At 38.8% G+C, this 19413-nt stretch overlaps 1 protein-coding gene across 2 annotated transcripts in view; it reads right to left on the bottom strand.

Annotated features, from left to right (window-relative positions):
- Positions 1-19413, bottom strand: part of LOC149000554 (myosin-1-like) — a 56036-nt gene that overhangs the window by 12117 nt on the left and 24506 nt on the right. For both annotated transcript variants that reach the window (XM_089140615.1, XM_089140614.1), the window contains 7 exons: positions 15327-15479; positions 15142-15231; positions 10548-10625; positions 8749-8907; positions 7198-7404; positions 6487-6692; positions 6239-6374 (listed from right to left, as the gene is read on the bottom strand). In XM_089140615.1, coding sequence (XP_088996741.1) covers positions 6239-6374; positions 6487-6692; positions 7198-7404; positions 8749-8907; positions 10548-10625; positions 15142-15231; positions 15327-15479 — 1029 coding nt within the window. The remainder of the gene's footprint in view (positions 1-6238; positions 6375-6486; positions 6693-7197; positions 7405-8748; positions 8908-10547; positions 10626-15141; positions 15232-15326; positions 15480-19413) is intronic.

The raw sequence follows: 19413 nt of genomic DNA, 5'->3' as shown, positions 1-19413 counted from the left end.
AACTGTCCATATGTTTCAATAATAACCTTCCATATTTGGGTTGTAGTATCAAGTAATAGGTAACCCCGGGTAATATTTGGATGCATGGAATTCAAAAGGAATGACATAATAAGAGAATCATTTGATATCCATTTATCCTGTAAAGCACCTGCGGTAGTAGGTTTGATAGTGGTGCCAGTAATGTATCCAACTAGTCCTCTTCCAGCAATAGTTAGGTAAGCAGACCAGATCAAATAATTTGTGCCATCAAATCTTACCGAAAGAGGATGAAGAGTGGGATAATGTTCGGATCCAGTGGGAGCAGTAGTACCATCGGTGGTTGCCATGTTGACAGAATTGTCTGCAGTTCTTCAGTCTTCACCCCTTCAAAGTAACTGAAATGTCGTAGAATGCAACAGTCAAACCACAAAAAAAAAAAATTATAAATACCTTTTCTTTTTCTTTTTTTTCAGTAATGACAATTATGTCCCTAAAAAATCTGAATTTGCAAATAAATCTTAGAACTTATACAAATTTACATATAAGTCCCTGCAATGCAAATTTACCAAATAACCCTCAAACATCTATTTTGTTTGGGCTAATCGAAGTGATTCAGATGAAGAATCGATCCTCTATCGCAGGCTTAAGAAGAACAACCCCAATCGAAGAACCTCAATCGCAGAATCCCAATTGAAGAACCTCAATCGCAAGCTTCACATGAAGAACCAGGCTTCAGAATTGCAAGCTTCAGATGAAGAATCAGAGAAATAAGAGAAATCAAAAAAATAAGTTGCAGGAGCAGCGGTAGGGCAGCAGTAGTGCAGGCTTCTTCTTCTCTTCTTCTTTCCCTTTTTTTTTCTCGTTATTGCTCTTTCTCATCGTATGCAGCAGCGTAGTAGGCGGTAGTGCAGAAGAATAGCCAAAAAGAAGAGGCGATAGGTTTCGATGGGTTTGAAGAATTGCTAGAAAGAAAGGGCGATGGATTTCAATGGGGTTTCGATGGGTTTCGATTGGTTTTTGATGGGTTTGAAGAGCTGTGACAGGAGAGAGGCGATGGTTTTTGAAAGAGATAGTTCGACACTCTGTGACAGCGAGAGAGAGGCCAGGAGGTAGGTTTTTTCTCACTTTCCCTAGTCGTATTTAGGCTTTGATGCCATGTAGAAATACAATGTTTCGCAGAATGGCTTATTGATCCATGATCTCAAGCCCTCTATTTATAATTAAGTGGAAAGTAGACTATTACAAGGAATAGAATTTTACATGAATACAAACTCTAATTTAACTCCTATACAAACTCTAATTGGACTCCTAGTAGAATCCTACAGGTTTAATGAAGATTTCATATGCTCTGTTTCGGATCTCTGGGACTGCATCATTAACCTTTGCCAATAATAGGGTTCATCTAGATTATGTTTTACACTTTTGCTACCTCTTCATGGTAATGTCAGGGTCAACTTTTGCTGGCGTTACCACTGTTGTTATCACCACTATTCTGCCCACTAGTTTTCCGCTAACCTGGTTAGTGCTTTGGTGCAAAAAGGACCTGGTCTACTAGGTTTGATTTATTGCTGCCCTCTTGGCCTATTTGGTGAATAATAACTTGTTTTGCTAGTGTGATTTACTATGATGCTGACTCACATTATTGGATTCTAAAGTATACCTTAATGGCTATCAATGCTACTACAGCCCTATTTATCAGAATCAATTATAGTTTTTGCCTACTAATGCTACTTACATTATTGGTTGTCATTTGTCCACGTGTAATGCTACACGGGAGGGGGAGATTGGAGCCTTTTGTCTACCTACGTGGTCTACAATAACCCATATTGAGTTTTATCTACCTACTTGGTCTGTAGTAACCGATACTACCATTATACTACCTTTATTTACCTAATTAGTCTGTCGTAACATATACTACTTTACCTACCTACTTGGTTTATAGTAATATATACTACCTTAATCTACCTACTTGATCCATATAAACTCATACTACCTTACTTACTTGGTCCACAGTAACCTATATTTCCTATTACCTACCTACTTGATCCACAATAATCAATACTGCTTTTTACCTACCCATTCCTTTGCGTACTACTATGCCTTCTTGTCAAAGGTTGTGTATGGACATTGGACCTACAATTCTTATCTGTCAATGAGGAAATTCCTCCCTACCTATTGGCATTATTTAAATAGTACCTTTGATGGTGCTATACTTATGGATTTTGTTTTTCATCAATGTAGCCGATTGCATTCATTATTGGATGGTTCGTTCAACATGAAGAATTAAAGTTTTTCCTTTTTAGTTGATATTGATTATCTCTTGGGTGAACTCTCAGTGTTTATCGGTGTCTACTATTGCTACACGGTTTAAGACTAGTGCAGCTTTTCAAATTTATTCTTATTGTTTAAGTTGGAGTTTTCTTTGTGTATACTCTAGCTTGAGGGGGAGTGTTGAGAATTGCAGCAGCCTTGGTGCACAAGTGTCTATTTTAGAGATGCAGTCTTGACGCACAAGCTCTCTCCCTCTTCTCTTCTTCTTGTTCTTCTTCTTCAGTCTTCTTTTACTCTTCTTCTATTCTTCTTCTTTCTGAATTCCCTTTCAATCCCAAGGCTGATTACAAGTGCTGAAATTCTAAAACCAACTAAATGAGGTTATGGATCCTTACCTTCTTGTCAGGTCTGTTTGAGGTAATACTTGGTATAAGGCCAACACTATCCATATTCCTCAACGTTTATCCCAGAGTCATTCTAGGTCTTCTTGATCTTTTAGCTCCCCCAATCTGACTCAAACCACTCCTCCAAACTGAAGATTCCAAAGATCTATAGCGAACATAGCCCTACCACCTCAAACAACATTTTCATAGCTTATCATGTATTAAAGCTACTCCAAAACGTCCCTAAGATTGTCATTCTTTAGTTTGTCCTACCAAGTTTTGCCACAGATCCATCTCAGCAACTCTAAGTTTATCTATATGATGCTTCTTAAGTGCCCAACATCTACATAATACATCATAGCTGATCATATGATAGTCCTTTTAAATTTTCCTTCTATGGTTCTAAGGAATAGTTTGATCACCCAACACTCCAACCACACCTCTCCAAAAATATATGCAATGTGAACAAGGCTCCCACATTAGCAGAGTCTGGAAGGCCAAAGGTACGCAGCCATGCCCCTGTTTCCATAGAGGCTGTTTCCGCGAGTTGAACTTGTGACCAAGGAGAGGCTGCCCAAGTAGTACAAGACACAGCCATGCCCGTGTCCTAGAGGTTGTCTCCACCCGTTGAACCTGTGTCCAAGGAGATGCTGCCAAAGTAGTAGAAGAGATAGTATTACTATTTACTAGTACAATAGTACCTAGTATTTTCTTTAGGATTTTTCTATTATTTTAAATGAACCACAGTCCAGAAATTGACTCAATTTCATGATTTTATTAGCTATTAAGTCGGCTGATCAGACCTCCATGCATAGGGTGAGGTTTTGTTTTAATTAGTTTTCCCCTAGTCAAGCTGGGACTTAAGGCTGATTTAAGGCCTATATATAGATGCCGCATTTTGGAAATAGAATCAGACAAGTTCAGCCATTTTTTCTTAGCAAGATGCTGCTCTACAATATCTTAGACTTAGGTTTGAAACCTAAGCTAAAGCATGGTGTACTAAATCCAGGTTGTGTGCTTCTTGGTGCTTAAATCCAAGTTGTTGGAGTGTCACACTTGTGTTCAGAATCCAGCACCTGATTTGAGTTTGGAATCAATCTAGGTTGAAGCATCATCATCCCTACACCACTCCATTACATTCAGCAAAATCTACACTTAACTTACCAGAAGATATAAGCATGGTATTTTTTGAGAGAATTCTGCCAGACACATCCATAGTTGTCAATGTGTACTGTCCCCTAGGTGTCCAGGTGTTGCCTTGGTTTTCTTTGTCCCATCAGACACCTTGTCACCTTGGCGCCTAGACAACTATGGCCCACATCTAACCATTATATTACCTCCATCTCTGAACCCTATCATCCCCTCCATTAGTATAGCTGTCAATCCAATTTACAGACACATCATATTAAAACCTATCTCCAAAACCTAAATGCCAGCAGATCTGGTTATTCTCTCGTTCATCCCTTAGAATTCATTCAGTTTTGGTGGACAGCAACAACATTATCAAAGTCCCTAGACTTGATCCAAAGTCTAGCCAGGATTGAGTCTAGCCCCCAACTCCCATCCAATCCTCACACACTAGTCACTCAGAATCGTTCTCAACTGTCCTAAATTTTAGGGGTTCAGATCTAACCATCAAAATAGTTCCAATTTTGGATCAAACCCTTCCCACAACACCTCTCATACTCGAGCCAAGTTTAACCCAATTTCAATACCTAAAAACCCTATTTCTCCTATTCCCCTCTTTATGAGATCATAAAACCCCTAATAATCTAATTTCAAGCAGCTTGTGATTTAGATCCTATACTTGGCCTTCAACATGGTGAGAGATCTCGCTCTGAGCGAGATCCGCTACCATGAAACCGAGATCTCGACCATCTCGGCGAGATCTCGGCGAGATATGCCATTTTTGGCGGTCACTCGGTAGCCCATCCGGTGGGTTTAGGGCCCGCTGGCCTTGGTTTAGCCTATTTGATGCCTTGCCATAGTGGCCTTGGTTTGTGAGAAAACAGCCCTAAGTATGATTTCTAAGTCTACCCATATTGTGAAACCGAAATGCTCTATGATTGAGATGCTGTTATATAACATATAATATAAAACCATTAATGCTATGGTTGAGATGCAGGTTATACTGTAATATAAACCTTAGGCTTATGAAATCTGTGTATCAAATACATCAATAACTTCAATGTCATCAAGATAACATTCATATGAGTATTACAATCTCTATCAAGAATGATGATAAGTACACAACCGTTGGTTTTATATAGTCATTACGCATGTTCATAAGACAAGTAGAGGATGATTGAGCTTTCTTGTGTTGTAGTGTGCTGGTAGTTGCAGTGAAACTTTGGCTGAAATCTACAAAAATTTGGTAAAATGAGAGTTCCACGGGTATGGCGAGATTTGGGGAGATATGCGAGATATGGCGAGATATGGCGAGATATAGCGAGATATGGCGAGTTTGGCGAGATCTCGGCGAGATATCCCATCTCGCCGATCTCCCCTGATCTCGTCTGAACCCGGGGTTCTGGATCTCGCGAGTCTCGCGAGGATCCCCACCATGGCCTTCAATCCTACAGAGACAACATAAATTCTTTTTGCAGTAATGAATCTATCAATCGATCTCTCAAATGGATAGCTTTTGTCATGGGTCTCCCATAATAGTAGTTTCCTATCTCAGATGAGTTTCAGTGACTCTCTCCCGTAATTTTCTTTGTACTTTTCATTTATTTTATGCTTTTATAGTTATTGCAGTTCCAGACATACTTTTATTTATATAAACTGGAACCACATGGTTGTCCTCCATTCTTCCGACATTTTTCCTGTGCTCATAACATTGTTAACAAGCTAATTACAAATGATAAACCACAGATCCGAAGCTCTTCCACACTTCTATTGGAACCCCATCTAGGCATAGTCCCTAGTTCCAAATAAATCAAGCATATAATATGTGAATGCACACAGAGCAGCAACAAAAAAAAAAAAAACATACACTGATCACCCAAAGCATCAAGAAGTTGAATCTAGAACCTTCCTTTCCAGAACATCCATGAGAATGCTAATCAGACATGGTTGTCAAAGTGTCCACCTAGGCACCTAGGCCCATTTTTGGGTCAGGGCAACCTGGTGTTGCCTTGTCGCATTGGTTTTTGTTGTCCTCTATTGCCAAGCCTCATCTTGTCGCCTTGACAACCATGCAATCAGAATTTTTTTTTCCAATCTCAAACTCTCAAATGTAAAAGCATGGATGTGTTGAATTAGCAATGATGCATGCCCACCAAGGACCTCATTCAGTGTTCATAAACCAAATCCAGGAAAGCAAAAATCACCCACCAATCACGAAATAAATAAATACCCACATTATGAATTTATGATAACTCCCAATTGACATATCCCTAGGCTGGGTATCTATCTTATTATCAGCTTGTTGTCCAAAAGACATAGGAAATGCTTTTCCAGGACTATAAAACTGGTAATAACCCGAAATGCTTATTAAAAGTACAATAATTGTTTAGTTTGGATGATGAAGCTTGACTAGAAAATGCCAAGACTAAGAGCCTAAAGATGAAAAGAAATACCGTGACTAAGAAATAATATCCTACCTGTCCTGTTCGGAAAAACAATTTTGTGTAGCCCACTTGATACATCTCTGGCAGAATATTGAACTGGTGGAGGATTTCCACTGAAACACTTAATGGATCTTGAGATGCAACGCTCTCCAGAAGAAGAAAACCATACCTGGTGCAAGTTTCAAAGAGCATAGGTAAAAGGTTAGGCACTTGTAAAATACAATATTATTTTTGGAGGTTTTGTTACAAAAGCAGATAAGAGTATCGAATTGTATAGAAACCTTCTTGCGAATTTTTGGTGAGACATCCTGGTAGGGTATCCTGATTTTGATATCCGAACCACCTCAAGGACTCCACAGCATCTTAGTTGCTGCAATACAAGTCCCTGTTCATAGGTTCCAGGACGCTGCAAATTGTTGGGTTTGATACAACGAATGAAGTGAGGTGTAGTGTTCTCCAGTCGTTGCATCAGTTGGAAAAGTTGACCCTAGACAAAACAGCTAGTAGTTAATAATGACACACACAAGAAGGCACATAAGAGTCTTAAATTTGGGCCAGAGTGCTCTGGTTCTCAAGTTACTTTTTAGATGTATTATTTTAAGCAAAACCTTGTGGGTTCTAAAAGGGCCAAAAAATAAAAGTTGAAACCCTTTAAGAACAATGCAGTTGCAGGTACCTTTCTCTAGGAGGGTGGAAGACTAAATTGTGGTAGGCACTGTTTTGAAGACCATTATAGATACTTGTAAAAAAAATTTGACTATTTCTAAGCTGACTTCCTGTCATCCCATTAAAATGGTAATCACTAGTCCACAATAGCTATTTCAGACTACAGAGCAGGTGCAGCCTCAAACTCAATTCTCTACATGACCAATTATGTTGTTTGCCTCAATAATTCTCTTTTACATTTCTGATCTTTGTACTTTTTCAATTACACACTAGGTGACAATTTACTATCAAGTTCAAGCGCGAGAAAGTCATAATTTATACTTTACCTTAAACTTTGTCGCAACACTTAGCTTTTGGGAATCTGCTCCACCTGATTTATATAAAGGACCCACCACTGGTTTCTCAGAATGCATAAGCATATTGGATGCAAATGCCTGAGGAAGTTCACATTTGGAAGATGACAGAAGCTGAATAGAGTCTAAATGCAATAGATCCCTGTTCTTCTCCAAGAACCCAATTGTATCATATGTAACCTGAACAGAGAAGCAAATTAAGCTCTAATGTTTAAGCAGCAAGAATAACTATTATTTACTACCAAAAAAAAAAAAAAATAACTATTATGGGAAAACTAAGGTGCAAGAACATGGTGATGAAAAGAAGGCATGGTGGTGCACCAGCTGGTGCTTACGTAGGCATGTGATACAACTACAAGATAGATAGGAGCTTTAGTTTTCATTGACTTGCTCATCACCTTAACATAGAGGAGTACACATCAGAAAAGAAGGATAAGAAACAATTCAGTCACATAATTTGTTCTTGTACAAAAAGTCCCAACCCCTCTCTCCCCCTTCCCTTGCTTCTGGGCCTGGCCTGCCCCTTAATTCCCCATGCCCTCATATCTTTGCCCCACGGTGTCTGCAGTTATTGATCCCTCTTCCTCTTCTCCCCAAGGATCCTCCCCTTTTGCTTTCCCAGCGCATTCTGGCCCTCATGAGGATACCAATGCCCTTGAGGATGCCCCTGAATCCAATTGTGACTGTTGCAGGAGAAGTAACCAGACTACCAAAGGGGCGCCGGCATATTGATGAAGATTTTTTGTGGATTCTAAATCCTCTCGGAAGAAAAAGAAAAAGAAAAGAAAAGAAGGAGAAACAAATTTTCTTCGTCCTTGTTCTTTAGTTGCTTGTTAGCTTTGTTTGGCTTGCTACATGTAGCTATTCCACATCCCTCTTTTCCTTTCGGTTGGGCTTGTCCCTTGGTGTATTTGTATCTCCTCCCTCCCCCCTTCTTCATTTGGGTTAATGAATTTTTTTCATACATCTAAATATCTAATAAAAAAGAAGAGAGAGAGATATTCCAGTTACTCCAGTCTTACAGCTTTTCAGCAAGTCTGCACTTGGCAGATACCTCTCTTGGGACTGGGGTTCTACTGAAGAAACGGAAAGAACCATGATTTTTATGACCCATTCATCCCTTCAGACATTACATTGTTTTGACCAATCCAGATGTGGGTCTTCTTTTCTAAAGTACCCCCACGAAATCCCAATTGGAATATGGAACATTACCTGAGAAGGAGTCAAAGCATGGACAATGTGCAAGCTCATGACAGCATCAAGGCACACTAATATCCAATTTTAGGGTAGGACCAAGTATAACCTTCGGTTTGGGTGGTAAGATGATTTGGTTCACTTGCATTTAATCTATAAGTATTGAATCGGCTTGGTTTGTTTTAATCTAACCTGATCCAAGACATATAATAGCATGCTTATCAAAATTCATTGCGACAGATCACAGATTCACAGCACGACTTGCAGATCTATCACAAATGCCTCCAAATTTCTCAAAAGCAGAGGATTTGTTAATGAAAAAGCAACAACCTCTCCTGCATAGTGGAGGACAGTGAAAGCACTGCCTCGTTCTTCCCTAAAGCAAGAATTTGAGTTCAGATGCTGCTTCAACTTTTCAGCAAATGTCAAATCAGTGCCATTTGGGAAAGTTGACTCCTCATCCACCAGAGACAGCAAACCCAATGGTTTCTGAAAGAAAAACCAGCAAAAACCATCAGGAAATGACAAATTAATAGTAGACAAATGTTTATTCAGAAAACTTCAAACATCACGATAGAAATACATTGAAAAAGTAAACAGTGGACTTAAAAGACATTGCAGTTTATTGTTTAATAAACCAAACTGAAAACAAAAGAAGCTCATTATCACTCTAAGTCTCTTTTTTTTTTTTTTTTTTTTGGGAAGGAACACTAAGATCTGCCGACTAATCAGTCAATTGACTTCTTGTTAACCAGATGAAAAGTTCTTGCTTTGATAATTCCATTATCATGATATGAAGGAAATGCTGGAAAAATCTTGACAAATGTAAGATGTCTAGCAAGGATTCATCAGAACCTCTTAGGGTTTGGTAAGACACTAATGCATAGGCACCACAGCACATGGCAGGGGAGGGATACAGGGGATCAAACCCATGGGACCGTGTGGCAGACAGAATCAAAGTACAAGGACAGATAGCAGGGACTCATTGGGAAGTAGCCATTTTCTTGTTGGGGACTTTTCAGAGGGTATGGCTGAGGTGGAAAATAGTTAGTTAGGATTTTTGTTTGGGTTATATTAGAGGGATGAGCAGGGGATAGCGATAGGCAATTGACGAGTCTATTCAGGTTTAGGGGCGATTTGCATTGGAGTTTAACCAATTACAGTTGTTAACCGTATAGCCATTTATATTCCTCTTCAGACTCTAATTATGCTATTAAATTTCTGTGTATGTGTGTTTGAGTGAATGGATTAAGGTTGGAGTGTGTGTGTAGCTTGGTGTGTGTGAGCAGGCATTCAGGTGAATTTGACATAAGAGAGAAGCTCGTTGCAGGGGTTTTGTCCATTTAGTCCACGGCTCAACTGAGGTTCCTAACAGGGTGTTCATAATATTGAATCCCCAAATTCCAAACAAGGATTCAGAGCTTGCTCTGGGCATCAGCTCTTCAGCATTTCTTGTAATGTTTTCCTCTTCTTCTTCTTCTTCTTCTTTTTTTTAACTCATTCTTTTCATTGGGGGGGGGGGTAGATAAACAAATCCCTCTTTTTACCCAACACACAGTAGTTTGAAAATTTAGGGCCACTAGTGTTCACCATGGAGGAACATAATTCTGACACAGGCAACATAAATCATTGTCTGGAAAGAGCCAATGTTGGACAAACAGTTCATATATTTTTTCTGGATGAATGAATTAATGCATTAACCAAAGCACCAGAAGGGGAGGGGGGATGAGTGCATGAGGAGAATACCGAGAAGAACAACAGGGGGGGGGGAGAGATGGTTCATATTTTGACAACTCAAAAGTTCAAAACAAATCCTTCCAAAACATGTGGAAAAGGTTGAAAGTTTTCTATTTTCTAATTTCATACTACATACAAAAAGGAGGGGGACCCTCTGCACCTTTTAAAGCAACACATAAGGAAGATGTAGCCATTAATATAGTTATTTTGTAAAGAAAAAAAAATTCCTGGAGATTTTGGTGAATCCTGAAGGCATTTGGTTACAGTGGACCAGATCCAAACCTAAGGTAATCAATAAATTACTTACTGTAGTAGTTGAAAGTTCAGATTGTTGCTTCTCTTAGTGTCAACAAATAATTTAATCTTGTAGTACCATGAAAAAGGTGACGTACCTTCTCAAAAAGATTTAGACAATCTTGGTTGTCTTCAAAATCAACCTTTGCCCAATCTATGCCATCTTGGATATATTCCTGAAGTAAAAATAAAATAGGTGTTGAAAAACTGTGAACTCATAACTGTGTTTTACTTTTGAAGTTAAGAGTGCTAGCAGTAATAGGAGATTATTTAACTGTCACAAGTTTTACAATAATACATATAGTGAGGACTGAGGAGTCATGAAGCATTCTATTCCCCATCAGTCTCCTTTATCCTCTATTTTTCTATTCTTCTCATTCCTCCTTTTTTTGCATACTGTCGGAGATGTCTATTACAGTAATATTGTATCAAAGTAACCCCAATATTGATCACTTTTGTATCCTTCCACCTGCTAATGCCTTTGCCAAAAGCAGATTTAGTACTCTGTTCCAGCATGCTGGTGTCAACTGAGGATAGCTTGTTCCCTTGGATGCTTGGATGTGTCTACTGTTTCAATAGTCTGTTCTTCTCTCCTTGTTACATGGACCCGTTGATTGGGTGCCCTGCTACAACCCTGTTCTGGTTCTCCTAGTCATGATAGTTGTTGAAATAGAATTGATCTAGTTTCTGATACTAGTTGCTGGCTATATCAGGCTTCTAGTGGCTGTTAGAATATGTTCCCTGTTTTATGCAAATTTGAAAATGCATCTGATAATGATAAAGTTTCTATAGCTGATACTGTTAATGTCAAATTACTGGAATTATGATGAATGGCCCCTCTAATTACCTATTGTGGCTCAAACTAACCTAGTCTATTAAAACCACAGTGAAATTGAAATATCTTCAGTCTGACGCTCAAACTCAAATAATTCTAAGGAGTGCTAAGGAGCGGATGAGACAAAAATGATTACTATCCTCTTTCAGTTGTGGAAAAACCGAAAAATAGAGATCCATCAATAGCTATCAATATTATGTTTCATACTATAGCCAAAGGAGTTTAGTCAGATGTCCAGGAAAACTTTTATTAAGACAATAATATCGTTGCATGAGATTTATTTATTATTATTACAAATGATTACTATCCTCTTTCAGTTGTGGAAAAATAGAGACCCATCAATAGCTATCAATATTATGTTTCATACTATAGCCAAAGGAGTTTAGTCAGATGTCCAGGAAAACTTTTATTAAGACAATAATATCGTTGCATGAGATTTATTTATTATTATTATTTCTTTTCTTTTTTTTCAAGCGAAACAGAGTGGTGACTGAGTACTGTAACACAATAGCATATAAGAAGAATTCAATGTGTACCAAGGAAGAAAATTCGACCGAAACAGAAATTTTGACCTTGCAAAAGGCCGAAATTTCGATCGAAACTGGACACTTTTTCTGAAATTTGTAACTTCAATTTCGGGCCTCATATGGACTCAAAATGATTTGGATTCTTGTATACTACCTATTTCAAGCATAATAAACACAATGGAACTAGTATTTTGTAAAAAACAAAACTATTTAAAATTTATCATTCAAGTATACTAACAAATGACTGGTTCCGACAAGTGTAAACTTTATTGCATACATGCATAGAATCAACAACATACATGAATTGTTTGGTAGAATGGTTACATATACAACAAGTCAACAAAATAAAATGACCCACTAGATCAAGTGATGGTGTCTCAAATATATTAAGCTAAAGCCTATATATCATATATACATAAAATAAAAATACATAATTTTAGAAAATAATTATTAAAATAAAAAAATGAAAAAATGGTAGCAAATAATAAAAAGATAAGTTTAACAAAACACAATTATAGATCATAGTCCTAGGCTAAACATATATTAATTTCAAGGCAATACAAGATCATTTAAAGCATGAACAAAACAAAAATAAAAAAAGGGGAAGTTTGGAATTATTGGGTGTGGCTCATGCTTTATATTCTATTGTTGCTGGAGTTTCCTTTGTAGCCGTTGTGGCTTAGGAGGTGTTCGGAGGCAAAAAATGAGCAAAAGTGGTGTTTGAAGGCAAAGGAGTAGTGAAAATTAGGTGAAAATGGGATAGAAATCAACAAAAGCTAAGGAAAAACAAGTTGGAATGCTGATATGTCAAAATTTTGGTCAAAATGGTCGAAATTTCGGTCGATACGAAACGATATGGATACATTTCGTGCCTACTACTACATTTCGTTTCGATTTGGATTTTTGCAGGCATTTTGGTCGAAATTTCGACCATTTCGATCGAATTTTCTTCCATGGTGTGTACCAGAAATACCATGATATTCATACAGTTGACGTTACTCAACTAACGGAAATAGGAAAGGAACCCACTCATAGATAAGGGCAAGGATCCAAGCATCAATACTGTTGGGGCAGATGCACAACCGCGAAGAAGAACACAAGCAAAATACACTAACAACAATTGGTATCGAGCTAGATTCAGGTAGATCGTTGCCGGAGTTGCAAAAATTCAAGGAGAGGAATAGTGCAAGTAGAACAAAGAAGGTACAACTTAGAAATTGTTGATTTTTTTGCGTCAATTCAAAAGCAGGAGGACAGTACAACGATCATGGACAGTTTTTCTTATTTTTGCATCTCAACAATAGAGATTTTGCTAGGTGCTTTTTCCTTGTTTATTCAGTTCAGTTAGGGTGGAGAAGATATGATTGTTTTGGAATGGAAGATAGAGAGGGGGGGGGGCAGTGAAAAATGATGCAGTGGAGAGATTGTGGAAAGGAAAAAAAACCCACATTGAGATTGTGGGAAGTTTGAAAAGAGAAGAAAAGAATGTGAAAAACAATCTGGTGGTAAGATCATGGAAAGGAGGACAAAAGTAAAAGAATAAACGATTCAATAGATGAGATTGTGAAAAAAGGGGGGGGAGTAATAGAGCAAGATGATCGGTTGTTATAATCTTAAAAATTAATAAAATTTGTGATGATTACCTTTTTTAATCATTATGATGTAAAGATTAGAAAGTGCAGAAAAACTGAGTGGAAGATGGGGGGTCAAACCAAAGAAAGAAGGGAAAAAGAAAAGCTTCAATGGAGAAAAAAAAACAAAAGAAAAAGCTTTTTTGTTTTCATATGATTGTGTGTAAAGGTTTTGGTACGAGGTTATGTGTTACAAAGGTTTTTGGGTATTCCACACTCCGTGGTAATGAGTGATCCAGAAGATTTCTATTATATTGATCTTGTGGGCCCGTATGGAGAACAACGAATGGTTTATTCAGGTTGATGACAAGTTTGGACGACACAAGTCAGGTAAACAAAATGCAAACACAGATGATTGGTAAATTGCACGAGCTTGCAAGGAGTGTTCAAACAAGTGGAGCTCCTGTTAAAACTATGGCCAGGGGTACAGGTGACAGATAGAGATTGTAGGTTGCTCAGGCATTGAACAGTGGCAGTGATCCTTTAAAGCGGGCTATAACAATAAGAGAGGTGGAGCCACATCATATCATACAAGGATGATGAACTGTACACAACAACCCAGGTTGGGGATGTTCGCCATGTTAGTTTAGGTAATGGCAGTCAGGAAAGACATCCTCGGAGGGGATGTGGGCCATGCGGCATAGAGGCAAAAGTAATTGCATATTAGACATCAAAACCGGTCTGCTTCAACATGGTTTGTAGAATTCAAGCCAACGTGCAGATTGTTGGGTTTGGGTGTGTCTTGTATTCTATGGGGCCATATAATTAGAGTTTGGTTTGTAAGGTGGAGAGTGGTGTAGAGAGGTTTTCAAGAAATAGTGGTATCCCTTGTTCTTTAGGGTGGTTGTAGGCAATTTCGTCGAACCACTGTAAATTCCTTGTTTTTGTGAGTATATTTCGCTTGTGTTCTTTGTGGTTTTGCATCTATTCCCAACAAATACTGGATCTTTGATTCGTCCAATCTAGTCCAATAGAATCCATGTAGCATATCCACTCCACTTTGGGAGAAAATGATCTTATAACTAGATTGAACAATCAACCATGTATTGCATGCGATATATCTATCTCGTTCAGTTCCAGGTCATATCAGCTGTATTGAGATGGTTGATTGTTAAAACTCCGATAGTGGAACTCAGATGCGAAGCCAGGTTCATTTCTATTCCACAACCAGACCACATTATGACCATGGTTTAATGAATTGGTATAAGAGCACGGGTATAGGAATTTGCGGACCCTAATATTGATTTCTATTGCATGGATTGTTTGATCCAACCCAGCTACATTCTTGTGAATATTGACCACATGACAATCCAGATAACCTTTACTCTCTCCAAAGTTGAGACAAATATAGTTGAGGTATATGTTAATGTACTCAGGCAAAGGGGAACTCATATTTCAATTTTCAAATCCTAAGGACCATGGGTAATATTAGTGAACCATAATGCATTACCTTTTGAAAGGAAAATAGTGATTGAAAGAATCATCATGATAAGAGTATAGGCTTGTGAAAGGAAAATAGTGATTGAAAGAATCATCATGATAAGAGTATAGGCTTACTATAATTATGAAACCACTTCAGTTAACAACCACTTACAAGTTTTTTTCAGAAGTTCTTTGAAAGATAGATATAGATATAGATACAAAATGAGATGTACTAAGGATACATGTTCTGATCCAAAGGAAAACACAAGCCACCTACCTCCTGCTCTAACTTGAATAAATGGCGATTGAAGTGCTGTTGCAATCTCTCATTCGCATAATTTATGCAGAATTGCTCAAAGCTATTTTTCTGTACTCAAAAGAATAGGTATGAGAAAGACTTGGCATAAGTCAACAGCAAAAACAGATCAACCGATTTAAAGAGCAAGCATGAGAGAGACATACATCAAATGATTCAAAGCCATAGATGTCAAGAATACTTATGGATCTGCCTGTACACCGCTTGCCTACTTCCAGAGATTTATTGATTTGGTCAACCAGCCAGTCAAATAAGCAAGCATAGATTGATTTGCTCAATGCATCTCTCGTGTCGATTGCCTAAAGCAGAAAATTTTGGTCAGAACTTATACAACTCAAACACAAGAAAGAAGATTAAAAGTTTATACTATATCTTAGGGTTATTTTGTAATGGTTTCTTTATTTTGGTCTTGTGTGTAAATATACACAAGACACAAACACTAGTGTAACACCATATATTTTTTTCAGTGTTCCTAAACACAATAAATACCTACAAATTGTAAGTGTGCTCTCTATTTCTTGCAACTGATAATTCTTTTTAGAGTTCTTAAGGATATTTTAAGCACACGCCCATTGGATCCCTACTGTAACGTAACTTGGTCTAGTGTGTTTACTTTTACCTTCCTTAGTTATCTTATATTATCAAAGGATGCAAGGATGTAATTTCCATTTTCTGGTTACTCGAGCAACGCATGATAATTTCGTGAAGAAACTCACAACATAACCATCTAATCCTCCTTCCTCCTTATTCTTGCATTCTATGAATTCCAAATCTACTTCCTCCCCCCCCCCCCCCATTTCTCTTTTTTTTCTTTCTTCATCTTCTTCCTTTCTTCTTCTCCTTTGCTGGTTACTTCATTTGTTTTGTCACATGGATCTTTTCGTGGAGTTCATAAAACGGGGCAGTCATTCAAATTTCAAGGAGCAGTCTTAAGAAGGGGATATCCTGCTATTATGGTTGGATTTATTGAGTTGATGAGATAGGATATCACCAAAAATTGTTAGCAATCCGTTTTTCTTGCGAAAGACCAGCAGCAATAGGAATAGCCAGTAAGATCACCAAAATTAAATAATTATACCAATTCATTTATGGGCCTAGCAAGGAAGGAGAGGTCTCATTGATTGACCCCTTCCTGTTCAATAGTGATGATAGAGGTCTTGGAATCAGAGAGAGAAAAGAAAGACAAGGTTGATCAACTAAATCTGTATCTAATAAATAACTTCATCCACCCAGGGTATAAAACAAGGTGCGAAATTTTGCTGACACGGGGTCTCGCTACCTGGCAAAACCCCCAAAATGTCGGCGAAATTTTGCCAACATTTGGGAGGGTTTCAGTGAGATTTGGGTGTATTTGAGGTCATTTTGGGGTCATTTTTCGTGTCTAGCTTAATTTAAGGCCAATAAACACACTAGGAGTGCTATTTAGGCCTAAAACATCACCAAAAGTGGTGTTCTTGATCGGCACATACCTGGTTGTATGCAGGCAAAACTGAAAGTCTGTAAAACTTTAACGTGAATTTAAGCAAATGTAAATAAGAGAGAATCAAGCAAGATCCACCCCCAAATGTTCAAGATCGAACCAAGAACAGCAAGAATCAAGAGGAAATAGGAGAGAAGCTCAGACAAAATTTCACACAAATGTAGCAAAATTTCATCTGAATGTCGTATTTAAAGGTGAAACATCGCCGACATTTTGGAGAGAAATTGAAGAAATGGCAATATATCGCCCAATGGTCAAAGTTGACATTTTGGCGAGAAATTACAGAAATGGTGATTTGGACATCTCAGTTTTGGTTTGTGTTTTCACGTTGCTACTCAGTGACACAATGATTTTTTATACCATGGGTATAAAACAAATCAGATAAGGAAGAGTTTGAAAAAGCCTATTGGTAGGAGGGGGAAAAATCTCACTACCATGGGTGAAAGAGCAATGGTGGCCAGAGGACGGCAAGGGTGGTGGAGGTAGTAGTGACTAGTGAGGGAGATGGCAGAGGTGGAGAGTGTAGGTCAAGGTGGTTGTTAGCACTGAAAAGGAAAGGTGAAGGGAGAGATGGAGTTGGCAGTGGTGGCAGAAAAACCGAGAAAGAGAAATGAAGGAAAGAGAGACAGCCTAAGGATTTGCAATGAGAACCATTGGGGTTCAGATGCCTAAGTGTATTCCTGCTATGATATCATGGGGAAAATTGTGAATGTCTTTGTGTTAATGATCACAATCCCTGTGTTTACAATCATATATCATTACATAGATGGAAAATATATCTAAGCACCAGCACCTGCTACATGGGCATAATTTTTAGATTTGGAATAATGGCTACTGACTTTTTGTTCACAACCTCAATATTAACACTCCAAAAATAGGTACAAGAACAGAAATATCGCTGATGAGAAAACTACCCTTGAACCCTTATACAACACTCCCTGTCAAGTTGGTGGATTGATGTAAAACATGCCAAATTTGTTAACACTAGAACTAAAACTCTTACTACTAATTCCATTAGTGAGAATCTCAGCTTATTGATCACTCGATTGAATAAAATGGATGTGAACAACAAGTGGCAGCCAATCACAATGTGCCTGGTTACATACAATGTTTACTACTGATTTGGTATTACAATAAAGTTGCATAGGCAGTTCAACACCTCCCTTGAGCCAGTAATTGCCCTAAATGAGATTCCACACTAACCAGGCAAAAGCAGCATGCTCGTTAACATGCCATGCCACTAGATTGCCTTAAAACAAAATAAGATGTCTCTCATAAAGGTGGATAAAGTAATTTCCCCCTTGTCCCATCATCTTTCTTTCTTCACTCATAGGGATGTATAGAGTGGCAAACCAAGAAAAGAGGAGCAGCATCATGAGGCCTAGAAATGCTGCAATTCTCATCATTCAAAAGAAGCAAGAGACCCACAAAGGCCACCTTACAAGCACTCCCAGAGGAAGATCTTTTCTTGCCGCTGAATGGCAGGAGGTGAACAGTTAGGACTGGAAGCAGGTATGCAAAGTGTATTACATAAGGGGAGGACTTGAACTAGAGCAAACACTCTCGCCAAACATGCCACTTTAGGTACTGATATGGAGAAATTATGATCAGACCGGGTTCATACCTGGTTCGACCCTCGACCCCGGTCGAGACAGAGGGAACCGACTCGCTCCCGAGCGAACCGGATCCAGAAGATGGCTTGCTGAGGAAGAAAACTTATTCAGCTACAAGCACGCCCTAATCCTACTTATGGATTAGGTTAATTACCCTAATGATGGCAGACTCGAATTGACGGCTGCGGCTAATCATTATCGAAGGGATAATCATCACATAACCTAAAGGCTATCTCAGGAGTCCTCTACTAGTCCAAACTAGTAGAAGTCTATTGCTCAACGGATCTAACTGTTAAAATCCAACGACTACCGAAGAAGGCTCAAGTGCATCCAACGAAGGAGATTCGAAGGTACACTCTATATAAACCTCACTACCATACGAGGTGAGGGGATCGAAAACACACAATCTGAGACTCATACTCAGATTCAGATACATACTGATAGACGTAAACTATCAGCGGCTTACGATCTAAATCACCTTTCCCAGTTCTTTATTCCTTAGCTCTGTGCTTCTAGCAGAGCCGTTTGTGATTAAGTTCATCAACTGACTTAGCCTTCGGAGGTGGACTCCCGACCCCCGCGGTCGGGCCACATCTGACGCTTTCGTTTTGCAGGTCATCACGAGGAGATCTAAGGGCTGAGCAGATTTTGGACGCATCATTTGGCGCCGTCTGTGGGAAACGACTTGAAAAGCCATGGTGACTAGATCAGCAGCAGCCGCTGCATAGCGCAATTCCGGTGTTTAGATCCCTGGAGCGAATAATCCAGATATTCCCCAGGGAAGCCAAAATCCTATCGAGGTAGATGGTGGTCAGGGAGGACGTAATCCTGATACATTCCAAGATCAATTGGATCAGGTAAAGATTCAACTTTTGAGCCAAGCACTCCGCATGCTCACCAGACGAGTGGTTTTACCACAAAAACCCGATCAACGCGATTCAGGGAGACGTGCGTTGCCACGTGATCAAAGATTGGCTGAAGACCGGAATATCGGTCAGAATTTTCGTGAAGGAGACCGAGGACCTAGGAGGATTGACGATCAACCTAGGCGAGACGATCGGTTCGACGGACCCAAAGAGAGTACAAGCGATTCAAATACAAGGTTGGATACGGGGGTAAGAACTCACTCACCAACCGTCA

Source organism: Hakea prostrata, chromosome 11 (genome assembly GCF_041222555.1).
Source record: "Hakea prostrata isolate BN-2017 chromosome 11, UWA_Hpros_2, whole genome shotgun sequence".
NCBI lineage: Eukaryota > Viridiplantae > Streptophyta > Magnoliopsida > Proteales > Proteaceae > Hakea > Hakea prostrata.
Note: the sequence above shows the minus strand (reverse complement) of the source record. Positions and strands in the feature narration are given on the sequence as shown.